General features: G+C 47.6%; 1 protein-coding gene across 1 annotated transcript in view; it reads left to right on the plus strand.

Moving 5' to 3' along the window:
- Positions 1–24,071, plus strand: part of TMX3 (thioredoxin related transmembrane protein 3) — a 495,045-nt gene that overhangs the window by 210,371 nt on the left and 260,603 nt on the right. Inside the window, exon 7 of the mRNA XM_069620785.1 lies at positions 8,214–8,313. Coding sequence (XP_069476886.1) covers positions 8,214–8,313 — 100 coding nt within the window. The remainder of the gene's footprint in view (positions 1–8,213; positions 8,314–24,071) is intronic.

A 24,071-nucleotide genomic window follows, 5' to 3' on the forward strand; every position in this document is an offset into this window, starting at 1 on the left:
GGGGATTGAGACCCATCCTGGACTTGCGTTGGTTGAACAAACTTCTCAGGAATGACAAGTTCAAGATGGTTACTCTTTCTCAAGTCCTCCCAGGCCCTTCAACTTCAGGATTGGTTAATGTCTCTGGACCTACAGGATTCTTACTTCCATGTGCGGATTCATCCAAGCACAGAAACTACCTGAGGTTTGCGGCTCGAGACTTGCACTTTCAGTTTCGGGTCCTGCCGTTCGGATTGACCTCCAAACCGAGGGTCTTCACCAAGCTAATGGTGGTGGTGGCAGCGTACCTCAGGCGAGGGGGATTCACGTCTACCCCTATATGAATGACTGATCCGGGCGCGCTCTCCGGAGCAAGCATTGGATCACCTAGGTCACCCGTGCCGCTCCCTCCACAGGCTGGGCTTCTCCGTAACTTTCAAGAAGTCACATCTGACACCTTTCCAACAGCTCCAGTATATCAGGGCTGTGTTAGACACGTCCTTGGGGATGTTCTCCATCCAGAGGTCAAGACTCTCAACCTTCACGCTTTGTTTTTGAAAGGTTGAGGTATAAGGATTGGGACCTCCTGGATGACGTGATGGAGGTGTTGCTTTCGGCCAGGTAGCCTGCAACAAAATCCCTGTACCGTTGGCGTAAGTTCTGCGACTGGTGCAGAGGTCACAATGTTGATCCTTTTCAGTGCTCCATTCCTATGGTTTTGTCTTTCTTGCATGCTTTGGCCCACAGGGGCCTTCAAGTGGGTACCATTAAGGGTTACATGGCGGCACTGTCTATATTTAAGTGCTCGTCTGAAGAATGTTCTTACTTTAAGATTCCTTTTGATTTCTCAATTTCTTAAAGGACTGACTAATGTGTTCCCGCCGTCCCCTTTTCAGGTGCCGGTTTGGGATTTAAGTTTGGTTTCGAAATTTCTCATGGGTGCTCCGTTTGAACCTTTGCACTCTTGTCCTTTGAGATTATTGCCCTTCAGACGGTGTTCTTGGTTGTGGTTACTTCCGCTCGCGGAGTGAGTGAATTGCAGACACTTTCCTCTAAGCCACCCTTCACTGTGTTTCACAAGGACAGGGTTGTACTGAGGGTACGTCCTTCCTTTCTACCGCAGGTAGTATCTGAATTTCATTTGAGTCAGAAGGTGGTTCTCCCATCTTTCTATCCACCTCATCCTGGCAAGGAAGAGGAGCGACTCAATCGGTTGGATCCTAGGAGAGGTCTGAGCATTTACATTTCTAGGATGTACAGGGTCATAGTTGACAATGAACTCTTTGTAGGATATGCTCGACACCGATTGGGCCAGGCTGTTACCAAACAGACCTTGTCCAGGTGGATTATCCTCACTATTATGGAGTGTTACCGATTGGTGGGTAAGGACCCTCCTGAAGGGTTGCGAGCTCATTCCACTAGGGGCGTGGCTACTTCCACTGCCCTCCAGCGGGGTGTTCCTATTAGGAATATTTGTGATGCCGCTACATGGGCTTCGCTTCACACCTTTGTTAAGCATTACTCCCTGGATACAATCCATGGTCAGGGTATGGCCTTTGGTAAGGCGGTTCTTTATTCTGCCATCTGATTGGGTACTCTAAATTTTTTTTCCTCCTCCATTTTCTGGTACTGCTTTGGGAGTCTCTCAAAGATGTGGAATATGTTGGAGGACACAATCCATTCGAAGAACAAGTTACTTACCAGCTGGTAACGTTCTTTTGACTGGATGTTCCTCCAACGTATTTCACATCGCCCTCCCAGCCTGCCCCTCTGGAGAATTTCCTATGCGATTCCAGCTTTCGTTTCCACAAGGCTATGTGCAGTCAAGCAGGCATGAGACTGGTGCCACACGTATTGGGGGAAAACACTTAAAATAAGGCTACAAGTGCTGTGCGTCCTAAATAGAACATCTGGTGACCTCTTCCTCGATGGAGGCCTTCGAGGGACATTGACCTGACGTCATCGACGCAGGGCGCCCTCTGCCGAAAAAGTTTCCGAAGTGCACAGCTGTGGACATTACATGTCAAAGATGTGGAATACGTTGGAGGAACATCCAGTCGAAAGAACGTTACCAGTTGGTAAGTAACTTGTTCTTTGCCACTGGCTCCTTCCAAATACCTCTCAAGCACTTCCTTGTGCACCCCCCTAAAAAAGTTGTCTGCTGACCCTTCCTACCCAGCTAACTACTGCCCTACCTCCACTACCCCCTGTGTGGGTAAACTTTTGGAGAAGTTGGTCATCTCTCAATTAATTCATCACACTGATCTGTTCACTGTCTCCACGACCACCAGTCTGGCATCAGAGCAGCCATCGGGACAGAAACTCCTCTGTGAAGACTTGCTCTCAAAACTCGACTACAACTCTCCTTCTGTTCTCATCCTCCTCGATCCGTCCTCTGCCTTCGACACAGTTAATCTTGCCCCCCTCTTAAATTGACTCAGCATCATGGACTGGGCACTGGCGTGGTTGACTTCTTTCCTGTCGAATCGGCCTTCCCAGGTTCAAATGGGTCCTTTTTCTCTCCTCAACCTTACCCTCTGCATTCGGCGTCCCTCAGAGCTCTATGCTCTCGCCGTAGCTTTTTAACATTTAACTTGCCCCTCTTACCCACCTGATCACCTTCTCTCTTCACTTCCAGTGTTATACGGATGACACTCCGCTCTCCTTTAAGCTTCGCTCCTCTCCCGCCTCTCTGATTCTAGATTGTCTGACTGATATTCAGGCATGGTGTGCTTCTAACAATCTCTGACTTAATGCTCGCAAGACCGAGACCCTTCTCATTGGAACACCTCCACCCTCTTCCTTCCCCCCCTTCTCTCTGGCTGCCCTCTTTGGGCCCCCTACCCTCACCCAAATGGGAGGCAAAAAACCTGGTTGTCATTTTCGACTCCTCTCTCTCCTTCTCACCTCATATCGCAGACCTTGCCAAGAAGGCTCACTTTCACCTTCACCTCCTCAGAGGCATTCTCCCTTTCCTCACCTTCCCCCGGAAACTCAATGTCTCCAGAGCTCTGGCTCTCTCCAGGCTGGACTACTGCAACAGACTCTTCCTCAATCTGCCTTTTTCCTCCCTCCGCCCTCTTTAACTTATCCAGTTTAGGACTGCAAGACTTATCCTTGGCCTCAAGCCCAGGGACTGCATCTCTCAGCACTAAAATCTCCACTGGCTCACAGTGACCGCAAGGTTGAAATTCAAGACCCATCTGCATCATCCACAAGGCTTTCTGGTGCCTGCGGCCCTGCTACATCCTCCTCACCCTAAATACCTCCCTGCTAGAGCCCTTTGGTCCTTTAGCTCTAACTCTCTGCAAGTCAGACGTTTCTCCAAGCAGAGAGTGGGGGTAGATCTTTGTTCGGCTAGTGCCTCCCCCTAGAATTGCCTTCCCACCCCTCTCATGCTTGATCCGAGCTTCTCAAGACCTGCAGAACAAAGAATGATTTGATGTCCTGAAAGCTGTGAAGGAGAGAAAGATTGAAGTAGGCAATATGGTACGCATCAAGCTGCCTCAAGGGAGGAAAGAAGGAATAGTGAATTGGTCCGAACTGATCAAGGTGGTAAGTGTTTTGCAAGGAAGAGTCAAAACCTCTGATTGCAAGCTTTGGAACAAAAATAGTGTGGTGCGGCCGAACCAATCAAGGGAAACGGAACAATACATTGGAGTTCAGTGGTAAAAAAGGATGGTCAGCCAAGTAGACAGTGTCGTAAACCCTAGTGTTTGAGGGATTATGTGAAATTAGGCTAAAAAGAGTCTGGCATAAATTCTCTTAATTGAGGGATTATGTGGGATAAGCTTATGCGAACCTGAGTCCCTTTGATTCCTAGTGATTTCATGAAGATAATGTGTAGACTCTTTGCATATTGTGTATGTTGAACACAGTTTAATTTTTAGTGGAATGTAATTTATGGCAATTTAGTGTGTTATCTTTAGTTCATTCAATTGTTGTGGGGAAAGCTCTGTAAAGAGGCAAGATGTGTTATATTCTGTACTATGTATTATCATGCAGATCATGTTTTTGGAGAACTAGAATGTGGAATGCTTTATGCATGCATGGTGGCATGCATCTCCTATCAGAATGTGCATCTTTAGAGAGTGCGGTTAACAGAAGGAGAGCTGATTTAGAAGAAGCCAGTGGGGCTTAGGCTGTATCAGAAATAAAGAAGAAATGCACACACGTGTAAGCTGTATCATTTCACATACCCCGCAAAGCTACCGTGTGTTACTATGGCCAAGTTGCACAGCGATTACCCGCAATGTAAATGCGTTGGGACTGTTGCCATGAGAGATTGCTCCGTCACTGTCTCATCTGGTCTAACGTGCAGTGCCCATGATGCAACCCTGCATTTCTATTGCTGCATTTGTCGGTGCACGTAGTGATGCAACATCTGTGTTTGTAAACTGTAATGCCTGCGGTTTGAAGTGCCTTGCTAGTTTGTTTAGGGTAGGGTAGACGCGTACATTATGTTCGAAGCATCTAAATCATGCGTTCCTGTCTAATTCACGACAGTTTATGAATGTGGCTGTGACTTAATTTGTAGAGAACCTCGTTCGGTGGTGTAATTAAGTGTTTTAATGTTCTTGTTTTGGACACTGTTGCCAATTGGTTCCTTGACTAAAGGAAAGCTTGGTGATGAGTCTGTTGCAGTGTGAAAACCACATTATGTAATCGTGCTTTGCAGGATTCAATATACTGTTTTAAAATATTGCCATCGTTTTATTTTCTGGTATTGTTATCAAAGTCGAATCAGCATTGATGAAATACATTGTCAACTTTAATTTGGAAATAAATAAATTAAACTGCATTGAATAGAAGTGCCTCTAAATCCCATTCGGTGTATCCAGACAAAACCCCAGGCCAAGGAACACATGGGAATATAACATGGCGATATGGAGGTTGCGTGTCTCGAGTAACCCATGAGAAATGTGCACAGCAAGCCAAAGGCGGACAAGAAACGAACCGTGCATTAGAACATGGCCTGCAATCAAAGACAATACGCAGAAGATCGAAAGTCTTTTTAAAATGTCTATTTAAGATGATTCCAAGTGACATTGCCACACCCCAATCTGAATGCGTATGAGGATAATGGTGCATTTATTTATAGCTTTCATTGTAGTAATACTTTATTCCTCATACGCGAGTTGTACTTTACTGATTAGATTCTGTTCAGCGTCGAAAGTGTATCCATGAGTAGAGCTGGCATCCAAATATTAAGATTGTCTGGGAGGCTCATCTCCGAGGAGCTAATAATGAACGTGTGACATTACATGTGGCTTTGGAGTAAAGCGCTATATAAACTTAATAAATACAAATTTCATACTTTAAATACGTGTTGAAGTTTACTCAATAATGTTTTACATTTAATTAATATTGTTTTTCCCTATTTAAATTTCTCCATTTTGTTTAGGGAAACCAAATCTAAGCATGGGCCTAGTGTGATCTGAGCCCTGCACACACTCAAGTGATTTTGTAGCGTTTAGACCAGTCTCTCGTTCTAAATCAGCCATTGCATATTATGTGGCGGGTACCCAAGTCTCTCGCAGTTTTTGGGTCCATCCTAATTGGTTGGCTGCCAAAATCTTATGGTGACCTGGTGTGTGATTAGAGGCCTGTATTAAGGCAGCCCACGAGTGCAAGGGTATCTATAGAAGAAACCCTAATCTTGCCTCAGTGCCGCTTGATTTTTCTTGGTCCTGTTGCACTCTTGTAGGTTTGCTTACCTCTTTAGAGGATTAAAAAGCAATTTTTGTATTTATTTTTACTCATTGCTGGTGCGTCCTACTACTATTAATGAGGATTATTATTATTAATGCCATCTATTCTTTACCACTGCATGGGCTGTCATTGATCCAGGGTTCAACAGGGTTCACCGAAATTCTTGAACCATCTTTTTGGGAAATACCTCTGAGTACTTACCGCTGGGTACTGGGTTTGTGTTGAATTCAAGGTACCCTCAGAGGTCCCCGTGGTCTGTGACTGTTTGCTTATATATATGCCCCCTTCAACAGTGGTTTGCTATTGACTTACATTGGTGCACATGCTGCTGGCTTCCTTCCTTCCTGGTACTCTGGATATACTTCGGATCCTCTCTGGTGTCGCCAGAGGAAGGTTGCTGCCTTCTCTGCACCTGTGGGGGTAGAACTCACATTTACCTGGCTTTTCTCCATAACTGTGGGTCTGCCTTCTATCTTGGTCTTGATGTATCCTAATACAATTAATGTACTTAACCTGAACAGTGTCATTTTTCCTGGCCCTCTAGTGTCCCTGGAGTTTTTCAGAGATTTTGATTTTTAGAAGCTACGCCTGATTAGTAGTTAGTTTAGTTAGTTATGCTTTTTAAAACCCCTGTGTTACACTCCCGCCTCTTGAGGTGCAGTGTATTAATCCTTGTTACATCAGTTTCTTTCCTTTGACTGCAATATGAACTTCCGGGTCTGGGTATTGAGTCAAGTGTATCCTGAACTTTGGTACCCCTCCTGGTTTTGTTGGTCACTGTGTACCGCAGTTTCCTCTCTAGGAGATAGATATACCATGGTGTAGTGTGCATATGTATTTATATTATTTTTTACTACGGTGTAGGAGGCGTCTTTATTCGTGGATATGAAAGATAGTAATATATGCCTTAATTATCTATGGTTACTTTATCTTCCCATCTCAGTCGATATGTATGGTGTACAGTAATGAGTTGTGTCTTAACTGCCCATTGCTGTTTATATACACCTAAACTATGCTTTACTGTGTGTTATATTTAACCCAAGTACTTATTATACGTGTGACCTTAATAAAAGGCAATTATTCTGTGTGTCAGTGTGGTGTATGCATTAAGTGTGGCATTTTGGTACTATCTGTACTTCACTTCCTGCCTTAGTCCCTGACTGTTCTGCTCCTTATACCAAATGAGGCAGTTGGCCTTTCCTTCCAATTGGAAACCCAGCGTTATCATTGTCAGATGGTTACACAACGCTCACCAAAATCTCCCTGTGCGAAAATCTCCCTGCCACAAACCGTATGAAGGTCATTTCCACCCTAATCATATGCAAGCTTTTGCTGAACAATGTATTTGTTTTTTTACTGCTGCATTTTTCACCAGGTAAACAAAAGCAATGCAATATAGTCGGTACAAAATACCTTCAAGATAAGATTCAAACATAGAGAAATAGCTGCCCTTTTCCTATATTTTGTTTGATGTCTTTGCACTCTTTATTTGTTTGTTGAAATATTTGACTAATTGTATGGAGTAATGGTGGCTGGTATGCTGCTTATCACTGGCGGTATGTTATGATGATTCGTTATATATAACGTGCTTAATAGCCAGCGGTTTCTAAGCGCAGACCCGGGGATTGAACCCGTGTTGCTCCATTTTGACTTGTGTCCAAGGCGAGCATGTTGCCTCTGAGCTGGGTGGCGGAGATACTCCATGCTGTAATGAGTGTGCACCCTGAATGTTACTTCATTCAATTGTAAGAGAATCAACCTCTGCCCTTGCTCCATTCCAAGGTTTGTAAACCGATGACCACTAAATGAGCACTTATAAACCCGGTTGTATATAGTTTTGAAGAATGCTGTTCGCTTTAAGAGTTGTGAAAAGCTCAAGTTATCAATCTAATATATTACATAGTGTTTAATACTGAAAATTGATGCCGTCTCGTTTAATTTAATGTTCATACTGGCTTTCTTTAAAAACAATGTTTCTTGCATAGATCTCACTTGTGTCCCCCCCCACTCCTCTCCCCGCCATATGATCTAACATGTACTTCATAGTTACTCATAACATTTTTGCTAGATTATTAATGTATTTTTATTTCTAGATACACCTTTCTTCTAATCGCATGTTTTATTCTATAGGTTTAGCAGTGAATTGAACTGTAAATTGAATTATCTGATGTTTTTGTCTTCCCTAAGGACCAATCGTTAAAATGAAATAAGATTGTCCTAGTATTGGCAAGTTCATTTTATATCTAGCAACCCCATTACTTTGATATCTTAACACGTCTTGCATTAGGATTCTCTCCTACTTCATTAACATGATTTCATTTTATCCCATTGTGACCATCTCTTTTGGTAAATTAGAATTAAGTCAACCCAAACCACCTTTTTTAAAAAAAATTATTTTTTAATTCTACATTGCGGTTTATCGCAGCATGTGATGAGCTTAATAAAAGCAAAGGTAATCGGTTGGGCATAATTGCCCATCCCATGTTTTATTCACTGAAATCTATTGTTCTTGTTGTTCCTAGGCCGGTAATACGCCCTCTTCCAAGTCAGCAGATGTTTGATCATGTGCAGAAGAGACATCGTGTGCTCTTTGTGTATGTTGGTGGTGAATCAACTCTGAAGGTAAGATACCAAAACATTGTTCTTTTCATGTTGTGCTCTTCTGATGACATTGTGGAGAAAAAAATGCTTCTTAGGGTGTAGACATCTGAGCATTCCAGCATGAAGAATGGCACACTGCCTGCACGATTCCGATCGCCAATAGGAAACCTTTGTTAATGATGCTTATGTTAGATTCTTAAAGGGGAATCGAATTAAGGAGGCCAACTGGGACAACTGGTTAATGTACATACATGCATTCAAAATATATGATTAAATGTTGCAGGAATGTTCTGTTTTGATTTCTAATTTTAATGTTTGTAGATATGATTGCCAAATAGAACATATTGCACATGATTTTAATAATATCCATGTTCCTGAGCGAAAAGACTAATGTATTGTGAGGAATGTGAGAGGTTGGCGATCGGGTCTTGTTCTGCCCCTGCTCCATGAATCGGGGTCGAAGGGGTGGTGTATGGAAGGGGGAGGTACCCTGGTAACTTCTACAACACTTAAGTTAGAAGGCAGTGCCCCATTCAAAGCCAACACTTTAAGAAACATTTTGAACATTTCATAGTGTGTTATTAAGTTGGGTACCGTGCAACCCCTTTAAGACGGGCCCCATTGTTGGAAAGTACTTCACGTTTTACTTGGAGAGGTTTTATTACAAACAGAAAGGGAACACTGGTTAACAGTGGCAAATGGAGGAGAACAATCCATAAAGTGGCTGCCACTTAAGCAACACCACCTCTGCTTGTTAGACTTTGGGCTTCCCCCTGGAAGCGTCCCCATGACCTAGTCAATCCACTGGCTTTAGAACCCTCAAATCAAAATATCAACTAGTGAACATCTAATCCTATCCTCAAAGAGAAATGACACATTTACAGACCCTCCCCGGGAGCCTGGCCCCAGAGGAGGGGGCAGAGGCATCTAAAGTAGATACTCCCATTTAATGTTCTCTCTAATTATTTCTCTCTAAGTGCAGGAATGGTTTGCTTCTGTGAGCATATTATTTTCCATATGCGCAACGGACTAACGAGGTAAGCCACTTTGTAATTATGCATAGTTCGTGAGCTACGATCTGCAAAGAGTTTGGAAGGGAATTTCCCTTTCCCAAATGTCACAATTCTTTACAAATAGGTGTAAAAGTGCTTTTTAAAACCTTCTTTCCACACGTAAAGGCTAAAAAAAGCAAATGTTGTACATGGGATTATGAGGCGAGCTTATCAACCAGTCCATGACAGGATTTGCCATAGTAGCTCACAGAAGTACTCCTGTGCAGAATAAAAACGTGTATGCATAAAAAAAAACATTGTGTGTTCAGTATAAACAGTCAGTTTAGTTGTGGTTATTCATTTGTTGACACTGCTCAGAGACAATGCAGAAAGTGATTTATGAAAGTGAGGAAAAAAACACTTGTGTGTATTACTAACATCACTGATCACTTATCTGGCTGTCAAAAAATTAAAACTGGATACAATATTTGCAGATGGAATAATAGCAACTAAAAGGAATGTGTCGGAACTTAGACCAGTGGGTTTGTAAAAGTTGCTGATTTGTTCTTCACCCCGAAGGAGGGTTCTTTGTGCTAGCCTCCAATACTAGTTGACAGGGCTCTGTAAAGAGTGAGGGACTGTAGCAGTAAAACCTTGCTGGAATATTTTCATCCCCACAATTCTTTGCAAACACAACAGGTTTAAAGACTCGCAACAATATTATGTGCACTTTAAGAAAGAATCTGCGTGTGCATAATTATTTTGAAGTGCACACAAGATTGTTTGCTACATACCTCACCCATATGTAGTTGGGTAGGATTATACAAGTGCTCAGTGAAACCATTTTTGTATAGCAATCCGTTCCCTTTCAATTTAAGTCTATGCACAATGGAACACTGAAAACCTGGAAAAGATGCGGGTTGTTTGAAAAGCATTCTAGCTGTCTGAAAATGTGTTGCCCTAAATGTGTATATGAATGTTTTAGACCGCTCCATAGGCATCATTTTTTCATGTGTGTCACACAGCACCCTCAGTGCAGTGGCACAGGGAAACCGTTTCAGGCTTTCCCAAGGTTTAAATACCTTCTCTGGGATAAGCTACCATTTCCCAGAGTAAGTAAAGTGAAATTGACTTTACTAGTCTCTTTAAATTCCTAGACCCAGCACACCTACAATAGAGTGCTGGAGGAGTTACTTGGTATCCCCTGTGTCTAGATACTCCTGTAGCAGTTAAATGCTACTCTTTCCTCTCGAAATGGCTGGTGGCAGTGGTTTTACAACAAACTACCATGATTTTTCCCGACCGCGAACACCGGTAGTGTTAATTCGCGAGAGCCATGTTTTTCAAGATTGCATCAGAGCCCTCTTTGTTTAATCAGGTCCCGGACTTCTTTTTTCGCCATTTCTTTGTGGAAAGGTCCTTCTAGAGTTTTGGTCCCTTTGTTCATTCGCCTTTGGTGGACTTCAGACTGAAGATCGCCTCTGGTGCCTGAGTGTCTGAGGTGGGCAGGAAGTGAGGAGGTGTCCGAAACTCCCTGTGCTTAGTCTCCTAGGAGACCCAAATGCACTCTGGTATGACTGGCTGGCTGACTGTCTGGCAAGGGCAGCCACCCTGCTGGGTGAGTGACAGCTAGAATGGGAGAGAACTGAATAAAAGGCGAGTCTCTTGGCTTGGAAGGCAGAGTCGACCACTGTAACTAAAGAACCGAAGACTTGCTTGAAGAGGATGGCTGCTGCAACTCTTGGACCGTTGGTTTGCCTGGTGAAGCCCTGCTGCAGGTCCGAATCACCAAGTTCATCTCAACAGAGAAGCCCTGCGAGGACAATGTTGTAACCTAGTGCCTATGTGTTTTGGCTTGTATGATCTGTGTGACTGTCTGAGTGAATGGAGGGCCTCATGGAATGGAGAGTTTGAACCTGGAGTGTGGAAGGTTTGAGAGTTCCACAAAGTGACGGTTGGGACTTGGAGCTGGTCAGGGAACCAGGGCAGATGCTTGTAGATCTTCTCTCCTACCTTCATGAACTATGAATAAGTAACCAAGAGTAATAAAGCATCTTCTGTTTATACTGACCTGGGTCAGCCTGGTTCCTTCTTCATGTCATCACTGATCCAGGCACAACTTGCAGGAGGCAAGTTACTACATTTGGCGACGAGGAGTCCTTCAACCCAGAGGAAGGTGGGAGAGTGAAGGAGAAGAGAAGGCAGATAAGCTATCAAGCCTCACAAGAGATGAAAGTCCATGGGAGCAGCCAGCAAAGTCCTTGGAAGTGGGGCAGAAGTTGTGGATGCCCATGCTGTGCAAGAGTGAGCAGAGCCCCAGGAGTGGTATAAGACATGCATTTTGGAGGTGTGCAGTCAGCCTGAAGATATGCTTATATTTTCCGCCATACATGCTGATGAGAGGGGCAGCAGCTGAGTTAAGCATGGTGGCGTTGGAAATTTGCAAAAGAAAAAAGAAATGCAGGTGCTTCAAGTGGCCAGCCCATGCAGAGGGACATCACCGTTACATGGTACTGTGGTAAATAACCCTTGGGAGCCGTGGTGAGGGTTGCTGGGGCTACTGGCAGGGCCCGCGCAGAGCAGGCCCTGTGTTCCAGGCCAATGGAATGGCTGGAACGCAGTAAATGGTGACGGGCGCCTTGGGCACGCTTCAACAACAATGGCTGTCCTTTTGGCCCATCAGGTAAACAACGTCCCTCAGCTGATGCTGGAGCTATGGGCCATGTTAAGAAGGGGGGTGATCGAGCTCGTCCCAAAGAGACTCCGGAGCTCCGGAGTGTACTCTCGTTATTTCCTAATCGGAAAGAAGACCGTCATTTGGAGGCCCATTCTGGACCTCCGCCGTCTGAACAAGTACCTCAAATCCCAAAAGTTTCAGATGGGAACTCTTTAGCACATGCTAGGACAGCTGGAAGAGGGGGATTTTCTATCGTCGCTGGACTTGGAAGATGCCTATTTTCACATCCCCATACACGAGGGACACCGCACGTACCTATGCTTCGTGGTTCAAGGACAACATTACCAGTTCAAGGCCCTTCCCTTCGGGTTGAAGTCGGCGCCACACGTGTTCACCAAGTGCCTGGCCCCGGTGGCGGCGCAGCTGCGCTTACGAGGGATCCATGTGTACCCGTACCTGGATGACTGGCTCATCTGGGCGTACTCGAAGGACATCGCCGTTGACCACGCAATGAATACAGTCCAACTCCTGACGGACCTGGGGTTCTCCATTAAACTTTGCAAAGTCCTGCTTGACTCCATCGTAGGACCCACTGTTTCTGGCAGCCCACTCAACAGTGTCGTGCCTGGGGTCTCCGTCAGTGGAGAGGATCACGGCCATCCTGGGCAAGGTACAATGGCTGTTGGCCCTGAGGGTCGCAAGGGTGAGGTCCATCAAGTCCCTACTCGGCATGATGTCATCATGAATATACTTCATTCGGCTGTGCAGGCTACAGATGCGTCCGCTGCAGGATTTCTTCGACGCCTGTTGGATACACAAGTAGCGGGGAGCTACGAGGACAAGATCACACTCAACAAGAGTTTCTGTCGAGCGATACGGTAGTGGGGAGTGCACGCACATCTGTCCGCAGGCACGGATTTCCAAACCCACCTCATCAGGAGACAGTCACGACGGATGCCTCCATGGAAGGATGGGGAGCGCACTCCGGAAGTCTTCATGCAAGAGGCCTGTGGCTACCGGAGGAGAAGTCGTTGCACCTCAAAGTGTTAAAGCTGTGGGATGTGTTTTGGGCCCTCTCCAAGGCTTCCATTTCCAGGTGGCTCTACGGCTGCTTCACCCATTGTCACCGGTTGGCAAACTGACTGTTGCCTGGCTGTCCGAGAGTCGTCTCGACCAGAGCGATCGCTGCACCTACGGCGTTCCTGTCTGGTGTGCCCTTGCCGGATATCGACGCACACCTTCATGAAGTTCTATTGCGTTGACAGGGATTCCAGGGAGGAGTCCAGAGTCGGCCAAGCAGTGCTGCGCAACCTCTTCGCTTGAAGGTGAGCCTGGTGAGGAGCTAAGAGATGCCTAATGTTGATATGCTTAATGTTGAGCATTGTCACCTCCCGTGGTTGTGCATGTGTGTACAGCTATGTATTCTTTATTCATGAGCATGTGAATCCATGCCAGACCCATGCTGGAGAACAACAGTTACAGGGAAGTAACTTATTCCTTACATTTGGGTTCTATTTTGTTGGTGACGCTTTTGGTAAGGTGTCTTGAGTCAGATATTCTTGTGCTTGAACGTCATTCATATTATTACAATACAAGATCAATAGGAAGTAGGTACAGGTCCGGTAACCTTTTGAAGAGCCAAGGTAGGCCGAGTTGAGGTTGTCCGATATTAACTAAATGTGACCTGGTACAGAAGTTAGTCATAAGGTGCAAGTGTGATAGTCAAGTGTAAGAGTCTTGGGAAGGGAGGGAAGATAATTTTGTTTATAGTGGTTCCTAGCATAATTTAGTTGGACCTTATGTTTATGGAGCCACTTTTTCATATTCGTTTTCAACCTCATGTGGTTGTATTCTGTTTTTAGGTTTTTAAGGTCATGCTTGCATAGTAGGGAAATGTAAATAGGCCAGACTAGAATATAAAGATTACTTGGTATAAATTGGCTTTATTTTGAGAAAGCCAGTGTTGGATACCTGATGTTGCTCGTGCCTTATATGACGAATCTGGACAATTTGTCTCTTCTCCCTGAGGGGAGCCACCACCTTTGAGGCTAGGGATGTGAGCCAGATAATCAAAACCCTAGGGGTCTGGGTAAGTGGGACCTCACTGGGAGGGACTCCCCTCTTGGGTGGAAAAGAACTCCCATTCCACCAAGGAACTCCCTGTCCAAACACCCCAATTGCCCATATGAATGTTGGAAAGTCTCTATATTCTAAGACCCTTCTTTGTCTCTATTGACTTATGGTAATGCTGAACGATCCCTGGATATGATAGACAAGGAAGACGGACACTATCCCTGATGTTCTAATGAAATGTATAAAGAGAGAGGCTCCCGTGGAAGAGAGAGAGAGCAAGTGCTACAAAGAGGCGAGCCTCTGTAGCATTGACTTCTTGGAGGGGCAGAGCCAAGTCAGGCCATGGAGCCAGCGGTGGAGTAAGGAACATGAGACCCACTAGCTGGAGGCTGGAAGTCCGGGTACCTTGACAGGGTAGGCGGCTCTGGTCAAGGGGAAAGAGGCACTGAAAAGCAAACCATCTTCTTGGGTGGTGTGATCACTGAGTGACAGTGAGGTGGGCAAGGCGCCCAGCAAGGAATGCTGAAAACTTGAGACTGGAACAGAGCCCGAGATCCCGAGCTCCACTTAGGTAATGTATTTCCCGCCAAGTGAGGTACTAACTGGGAAGTAGACATAGCCAATCTGTTGTGAGGGGTCATAAATGCAAGACAGACACAAAGGTAGATTTCTCTCACACGATTACAGTTGATTAAATAAAAAGGGGTGAGACAAATGCTCATCTTTCCCTAGCCTAAACAGGATGTCCAGGCCTAACAAACGAAGACTAAAGAAAGATGACCTAGTGTCCAAAAAGTATCTGACTCTCTCACTCGAATATACACAACACAATTATACAAGGCTTGTTTGGTTGTCTTAAAATAACATGTACATTGAAATTCAAATGCTTTATAAAGTACTCCTTGTGACCAGGGTTGGACTCCCTTCCCCTGGATCAATTCAGGAATACCATGTATCAAGTTCAGATTCACAAAACTAAGTTTTATTCAACATAGCACAAAATTGTATTTTACATTCAATATCGCTTTCCACTCGGCACAGGGAATACTGATCTTCCAAAGGGTTGGTCATAAATCAAGACAAGTGTCCAGTATCTTGCTTGACAAAACAAATATTTACCTCTGAACACAAGTTCATAACTCAGGACAAATGTTCATTTCTCAAGGCCAAGCAATTGTTAGCACATCATTCTTCTTCAAAAGAAAACACTTTAGTCAGGATATCTCAACAATCCTACTTCTTCAAAAGAATCACTTTCTGAAATGCAACAGTTCATCAAGATAAGATGATGGAGTTAACACATCTTTTCCAATGCACCTTTTTTTACCACAACCACAGTACTTTTAAATCATGTTTTTCTTTCCTGGTATACTCGCCTGCTAGGACTAACTACTATTGGTCCCTTTCCTGGTTCACTCGCCTGCCAAGATAAAACGCCTTCCACTAAAATTGTACTCTGTGGTAGTGCTTATTCCAAAACTCTCCACACAAGGTTTCTAAGTGAGGAGGTTTGAACAACTGCTTCTCTTACTCTCACGTCCTGTCCCCTTTCCTCCATATTGCATGGGTGTCCCTCGCGAGGGACGGGAGACAGAACCTTTTTCACCAGAAAAATCTTCTTCCCATCTAAATTTACAGGCGTGCGGAGGCATGGCCCTGGGAGCATGCGCTGCCCTGACTCCGCCCTCTGGCATGATGCCTCAGTCCCCTTTTCCGCACCGACGGGAAAGGGCCGAATTCACCAGCGCTCCTGGGTTTGGCTTCGGCCATGTAATTCCACACGCAGATTCTTCCTCTATATCTTCTTTTGTCTTTTTGTTCAATAGGTACTTGGTCCTCCGACGCCACAGCTCCTCCCCGGTGCATGTCGACTCCAACAGGGTTCAGCAGGTGCCCATCCTGCAAAGGGCCTTTTCCAACTTCAGACCCCTACGCCCTCTGCCTACATTGCCTTGGCCCAGACCACGGTTGGCAAGCCTGTTCGGCGTGCGGCTCGCTGTCCACGAAAGTGCTGAAGCACTTTCTAGCCAGGTGGAGGCAGCTCTTCCAGTGGTCACTTTCTGAGGACCTCAAGAGTTTCGTGAGATGTTCCAGGCCAGAGGTAGGGCCTATATTTTCATCTGCACCTCACAAGGGAGACTCCTTAACAGGGGCTCTCCTATGCAGGAGGGACCGGTCAGGTCCTTTTACCAACTCACGGACTGAGGCTGTCACAGCTACCAGCTTTCAGGCTGAAGGGTCCTCGGATCCTCCTGGTGCCAGGGTTGAGTGGCCGCTAGGCTCTTTTACCAGGCTTGTGCCCGAGGGGCTCTGCCCTTGTACCGGCATCATGGCTGAGGGGCTATGCCCTGTTGGCAGTACGTCCGAGGGGGCGCCTGAATGCAGCTCTAACGACCCCCGGGTCGAGGTTAATACACCTATGGGGCACATGCCCGAGGAGTGCGGGACAAGTCGCGTGCTTCACACATAAGAAACTTGGCAGAGGATCGCAGCGACGAGCCGAGCAACACGTCGCAGCCACGTGGTAGGCAGCTCAACAAAATGGCAGACAGGACAGAGCAGGATACCCATTCAACGCCTCTGCAAGACTTCGGCGAAGAGCGAGTATTGAGGTGGGACTGGCATCAACCAGGTATGTTGCCTATGGCCTACCCTTCTTATGCGCAGGGCTGCTTTCCCTTGAATCCGTATGTACAGGGTCGGCAGCGGCCTCAGTTGCCTCTAGTAACCCCTTCAGTGCCCTCTTCCTCCTCTTCGGCCAGCGAGGACCGGATCTTTGAGAGGTTCCTCAGCCTCATGAAGTCTCCTGATATGGGGGCTATCATCAAAGACGCAGTCAGGGAAGTCCTTCCCGCTATGCTAGCAGCACCACAGATGCCTCCACCGATGCCTCTGGCCCTGGCGCAGCCACCTCCTACGGCTCCTCAGCCTACTCCACAGGCGGTTCCATACCAGCCTCCGCCCCTTCCTCAGCCTCCGGCGGTGGTCCGCGTGCCCCAGCCTCTGGCTCCGGATACTCCTCCTCCACAGGATCCCCCAGACCTTCAGGATACTGATGAGGAGTAGGATCCTGACACACCATCATCGGCCAGGGCCTTCCACGAACGTATCGCGGCCTGGCGGAATACCTGGGCCTCCCACAGCCACAGGTCGAACAGCCAGTGGAGGGCGTCCTTGCTGAAATCCTCACAAAGCGCCCTTCCGCCAGAATGGGAATTCCACTGCAAACCCATGTAGTCTCCCTCGCCAAGAAGGGTTGGCTCAAACCACACTCTGTCCAGCCAGTCAACCGCTGCTTGGACACCAAGTACAGGCAGATGGAGGGAGATACACATTTGCTCTCCTCCCATCCGTAGCCACACTCCTCAGTGATCGCTGTGGCATCACTGTACTCCAAACCTCAGTCATCTTGTCTTCTTCATCGACGGCGCTTTTAGGCAAGGAGGAGAAAACCTTGGAGGCATACGGTAGGAAGCTGTATTCCAACGCTTCCTTGCACCTGCGTCAGGCCAACTCGGACACCATGCTGGCATCCGCTAACCAGAGATTATGGTGGGAAATTGCTGACTTCTTCCTGTTACTCCCCTCCCACAGCCAATCACATTTCAAGAAGGGTCTAGCCGAGGCCAAGCTTGCGGCACAGGATTTCATGGAGTCCACGCTAGCATACATCGATACCTCTGGACGTGCCATCTGTATTGTCACGGACATGAGAAGGATGGCCTTACTCCGGGCAACCAAGTTCAACCCAGATGTCCAGGAACGTATTCTCGATCTGCCCTTTGAGGGCAGCAACCTCTTCCACTTCAGCACAGACAAAAGAGCTGGACAAGAAGAATAGCTTGCAGATGGCTAAGTCTTTATCCATTCTGACAAAGGCCACACCCAAAGCGTATTCCCATTCTCAGCAACGCTTGGATAAGGGTAGCTCATCCAGAGGCTTCCATGGCTTCTAGGAGCGGTGGTCTAGGAAGCCGGAACGCTCACCGACCCCTAGTCCGTTCAAGCATCAAAAAGGGTGGTAGGGCAAGGGCTTTTTCCAGCCCCCTCCTCCGCCTCTGCCTCGGAGGGAAAAAAGTCTCGACATACCCCTCCGGGTCCACGAGTCACCAGTGGGGGGCAGGCTTGCCCTTCATGCACACTTTTGGTGACAGACATTTACTGACCCCTGGATCCTGTCAGTAGTCTCCTCGGGGTACCATCTACCTATTCTGGCCTCTCCTCCCTCCTCTCCTCCCCTCCCCCAAGTTGGGACAGTAACTCTTTTGAGGGAGATTCCATCGCTCGTCCTGAGCCAGGCCGGGGATTAAGTCCCAGCCTCCCAGCGAGGTTCGGGCTTTTACTCCAGGAACTTCGCCATTCAGAAGAACCACCAGGCGGGCCTGAGATTTGTACTGGATCTTTCCACCCTCAACTGCTCCTTACCTCTTCAGAGATTCAAGATGGTTACGCCAGCCTTTATTGTGGAGACATTATGCAGGGGCGACTGGAAGTGCTCCCTGGATCTGAAGGACGCGTATCTGCATGTCCATATCTGGCAACCCCATCGTTCTTTCCTCTGGTTCAGGATCATGGGGTGCCATTTTCAGTACATCTCTGGAAGCAGTTCAACACTCCTTCCAAGCACTGATGAACACATTACACAACCTGGGCTTTTCGTTCAATCTCACAAAGTCACAGCTGCAACCCACGCAGTCTCTAACCTTCCTGGGCCTCATCTGGGACACGCACTCTGAGTGGGTCTTCCCTTCGGACCACAAGATCTCGCCATCAGGAGGGCCATGTCCCACTTTCTCAGCCGAAGCCCTACTTCTGCTTGGTGGTACCAACATCTCCTGTGGCTTTTTGCAGCAGTACTGTTGGCCGTCCCCTACACAATACTCTGGATGAGGAGGATCCAGCTCCACTTCTCAGCGTCGTGGAGTGTTAGGGAGAATTCTCTGTTTAGGCTGAATTTCCTAACCTAGTGAGTCCCCCAGCAGCTTTGCTGGATTTTTGAGGTTTATTTTTTTCTCCTGCCAAGACTCTTTTACCCTCACTCTTGGGCATGATTGAGTGTGTTTCTTTGAATCTAGATGCGTTTAATGGGCTATGGGGTCTTTTACTCCATAGGGCTTCATGTGTTTTTGTGATGTGTGTTACACAGCACCCTCAGTGCAGTGACACAGGGGTGTCATAGTGACCCCCCAGTATAGACTCCATACCCTGGGACTGACTACTGTCTCCCAGGGCATGTAAAGTCACCATTGACTTTAATAGTCTTAAATTCTGAACATAACCAGTACAAACCATCATATTGTGGACGTACTGGCTGGGGCAATTTGATTGCCCTAGGGTCTGTTAGTCGAGGGGGCACGTCTCCGTCCCCCCTGATCGAGTTTTGGCTGGTGGCAGTGGATACTACTTTTTATATTCAACCGCAAATATTTTCCTATGGGATTTCCCATTGTTTTAGGCTACTAACTTTATTTAATTATTTACGGTAGCCGCGAACATACCGTCGGTTATTTAATTAATATTAATTCTCTAGTTGGTGTTTTTTGCCAAAACTTGATTCTAAAATGGCGTGTGTGTTCTCTTCTGTGACTCCAACCCAAGTCGAGCCCTTTCTTCCACTTTTTGGCGGGCTTCTCCACAGAAGCCCTCCAAAGTGGTGCCATTCTGTCTGGGGTACTTAGGAGGGGTGGAGGGAAATGTAGGCCCCCTGCACTGAGTTGCCTAGGCAACTCAAGTCACACTCCATCCTGATTGGCCCAAGTGGTGAGCCGGCCGGTTTGAGTGACAGCTAGGCTGAGTGAATGGGGGTTTGCTGCATAAAAGCAGGGCTTTGGGGACTGGGACTTCAGAAGTCGCCACAGGACCTAAGAATCCGACGAGGGAGAAGCTGAGCCGACCTGCCACGACACCACCACCGGTGGAGCCCTGCTGGACTGCCTCACCACTTTTCCCAACGACAGGAGATCTCCCGCCGGAGAGTCTTCTTCCTTTGACTGGTGGGGATAACCAGTTTCACTGTCTTTTTGCTTTCCCGACGTATCTCGTGGCCGCCTTGCCCGTGCCAAGCACCCCGGCAACCGGGATACCACGTTTTACCACGACCGCGAAACAAAGGTACCACCTTTAACCAGAAGACTCCGCGGCTGGTTTCTTCCCTGGTAGTGCAATGACCTTCATCTTTCCTCCAAGTCGAGATCTTCTCTTCCCCTGGACGACGACGCGACTTGCACCCACTACCAGGAACAACTGCTACCGCTGGAGGATCCTTCCCATTTAAGGTACCGTGTCCCGCCTGGCTTCCCTTGCTACCGACTGTACGGGGTAGATTTAGCCCCCGGCTTTCGAACCTGGGTTAGTCTGGGACACCCTGGCTAAACTTTCTTAAAGCCTCTCTAAACCCTTTTTGAACCCTCTGCAAGACTTTCTAAGCATAGTGTAACTGTGTGATCTTGGGCGCATTTGTGCTCTGCTCTCTCTAAGAGTGGGCCCAGTCTTTGGAGGGGTGTACCATTGCATATTCTGCCTTTTTCCCTCCCTTTCTCATAAACTTATTGGAGTGCAATCTAGCTAAGCGCTCACCTCTGTATGAAAATAAGTGGTGTTTACTGTGACTAATCTGATAAGGAAAAAGGGGTGTATATATTACAATAGTAACTGTGTTTAGACAATTTTAAAATAAGAGTGCTGGAGTGTTTCAACTGTGTGTTTTTAAATAAATAATTATATACTTTGATACCAAAGCTCTGATCAGTGTTTGCTTGTATTATTGTACCTGAGTGCCTATTGTGTATACTCTGCATACTGCCTAACTCTTCTTGAGGGAAGTCTGACTGCTCAGCCACAGCTACCAGGTAAATCTGGGTGGTGCGGACTGCTACCAAGTGGGTTTACTGCCAACACCTGTAGTCTTAAATCTTTTGCAGTGGTCCCTAAGGGAACTGCACAGGTTTCTGCCTAACATGAGCTAGGAAAAGGGATCGCAGGCCGAAATCAGCAAGATCCCCACTTCTCTCCAACCGGCCCTCACATGGTGGTCCGGAGGCTGCAACCTGCAGATGGGCAAGCCCTTCAGGCTCCCCCCACCCCACAGGTGACGATTAACACTGACTCCTCCCTCGAAGGATGGGCAGCCACCCTGGTGGATCTGTCGGTCCAGGTCAATTGGCTGGAACTGAACGCCATTTGGTTAGCGCTCAGAACCTTCCTCCCATGGCTCAGGGGAGGGGTTGTCCTCATCCAGACAGACAACTCAACCAGTATGTACTACATCAACAAGCGGGGAGGGACCAGGTCCCCCTCCCTGTGCAGATTGGCGATCAACATGTGGGAATGGGCCTTGGAAAACGAGATTTTCCTCAAGGCAGTCCACCACCCGGGAGAATCCAACCTGGAAGCAGACAGGCTCAGCAGGTTGGGGGCTGACAACTAAGAGTGGCAGCTGAACGACCTTGTGGCACAGGAAATCTTCCACAGATGGGGCTCTCCACAGGTGGATCTCTTTGCCACCAGGCACAACAGGAAATGCCCCCAGTTCACCTCCTGGCAGGGGCAGGGCTCCCTGGGCGACGCCTTATGGATTCAGTGGAACGGCATGGCAGCATACACCTCTCCGCCCACTCCACTGATTCACAGAATGCTTTGTAAGGTCAGGGAGTCTCACCAGCTCAAACTCATTCTGATCGCTCTGTTGTGGCTAGCAAGGCCATGGTTCTCGGAGCTGCTCACCCTCTCGGAGGTCCCTCCAATCCACCTCCCACAGGCCCAGCGCATCTTCTGACACAGCAGGGGGGCATAGTCATCCACCCTGCCCCTCAGAAGCTGGCCCTCGCAGCGTGGTTCCTGAGCAGGTGACGCTCAGCCATCTCAACTTATCCCAAGCCAATCTGGAATTCCTACAGGCAGCCAGTAGCAAGGCTACCAGAGCCCAATATAAGAGTAAATGGACCACGTTCTGCCACTGGGCTCACGGCAGGGAAATCGACCTGCTGGCCTGTTCACTGGATGACATGCTGTCATTCTCGGCGCACCGCGCCAACTCCGGCATGCAGGCGGACACCTGCCGCACATACCTCTCTGCCATTGGGGCTTACAGGAACTCAGAGGATGGGGAGGGTCTTCTCCTCCTCCAACCTGGTTGTCAAGAGACATTTGGCCGGACTCGCTAGACTCTACCCGCTTATTAAGAAACCAGACCCTGTGTGGGATTTGAATCTAGTCTTGGATGCCCTCTCGCACAAGCCGTTCAAGCCTATGGCATCCGCAGACATCAGGCTGGTCACCATCAAGACGGCCCTTCTAGTCGGCCTCACTTCAGCGCCCAGGGTCAGTGAGATCCAGGCTCTAGTCGCATCAGAGCCATACACTACCTTTCACAAGGATAAGGTGGTCTGTGGACCCATCCGGCATTTCTACCTAAAGTGTCATCAGCCTTTCACTTAACTGAGGAGAGTGTCCTTCCTACATTCTTTGCCGACCCGAAGGACGAGCCTCAGAGAGTTCTCACTGCCTAGATGTCATGTGTGCCCTGAACTTCTACCTGGACAGGACCAAGGGCTTCCGCAAGTTGGATGCCCTGTTCATCACCTTCGGAGGCACCAGGCCAGGCCAGGCCAGGCTATCATGCCTCCAAAGCCTCCATTTCCCACTGGATGGTCTCTGCCATCAAGGAAGCATACGAGGGCCAGCATAGACCCCTCCGGTGAACATGCATGCACATGCGGTCAGGGCCAAGGCAACAGCCATCGCCTTTCAGCGCCATGTCCCCTGGCAGGTCATAAGCGGGGCGGCCACATGGGCCACCCAATCCGCTTTCTGCAAGAATTACTGTTTGGATGCTGGCTCCAGGTCAGATGCGGCTTTCGGACAGGCGGTTCTCCGGAACCTGTTTGCTTAAGGAGGGCCTCCTCTCCACCGGGATTCTACATTCAGTTGTAATTGCCCATGCAGTATGGAGGAAAGGCGACGGGGCGTAAGTGTAATTATAAGTTACTCACCGTAGTGACTAACGTACTCTTAGTTCATAGTCCCCTTTCCTCCATACGTCCTACCATTCCCACCACCCTCCCCTCCCTTAATAATCTTGTGTCATTAGGCAATGGTAAATCTATTGTCGATGTGTCTTTGGGGACTGAGGTGTCGCGCCAGAGGGTGGAGTCAGGGCAGCGCATGCTCCCAGGGTCGCGCTTCCGCGTTCCTCTAAATTTAGAGGGGAAGAAGATTTTTCTGGTGAAAAAGGTTCTGTCTCCCGTCCTTCGCGAGGGACGCCCATGCAGTATGGAGGAAAGGGGACTATGGACTAAGAGTACGTTAGTCACTACAGTGAGTAACTTATAATTTATAGTCTCTTGACTCTAGATACAGGGTGGTTATAGCTCTCCCCAGTTCGATATTCATAAAAGGGAAGTTGCTCCCATGCTGTCTCTATATTATTCTCTTATTGCCTTTTGGCTGTAGGCAATGCATGTTACAGTTCTCTCACCCTTGATCTCTCCTATAAGGTGGGGTTTGATCCTTCAGCCTTTGTTATATGCTTATGCAACCTCTTAGTTCCTGGCAATACCGTTTACAATTATCTCCCAATTGGTATACCTTATTAGGAGAGTTGCGCCCTGTTCTCCTTGATATCACTCCTCTGCAGCTTTGGTAATGTGTGTTACAATTGCCTCCTAATTGGTATCCCTTACTGGGAGAGTTGTGCCCAGTTTGCCTTAATAACACTCTTAGGTGGCGTTGACAATGCAGTCTACAATGATCTCCCAACTTCTTTCCCTTGCTAGAAGAGTTGCGCCCAGTTTGCCTTATTTCATCTGCTCGGTATTTAAAATCATTAAATTCATCTTGCTGTCTTTTCCAGAGCACCCCGGGTTCACCTGCTTCAGACCAACTCACCGGTATGCCCTGGCATCTCCTTCTGAATCGCAGGTGCCAATGCAGAGCTCTTCGCATCCTTTTATGCTTCTGCCAGGTCCAGTCTGACAGCTGCAGTAAGTGCAGTCCTTCAGGAGTGCTCTGCCAGATCCATGTCTTCTCCGGTGCAACTT

The sequence above is a fragment of the Ambystoma mexicanum genome, chromosome 5q, assembly GCF_040938575.1.
Source record: "Ambystoma mexicanum isolate Mex_15411 chromosome 5q, UKY_AmexF1_1, whole genome shotgun sequence".
Lineage (NCBI taxonomy): Eukaryota > Metazoa > Chordata > Amphibia > Caudata > Ambystomatidae > Ambystoma > Ambystoma mexicanum.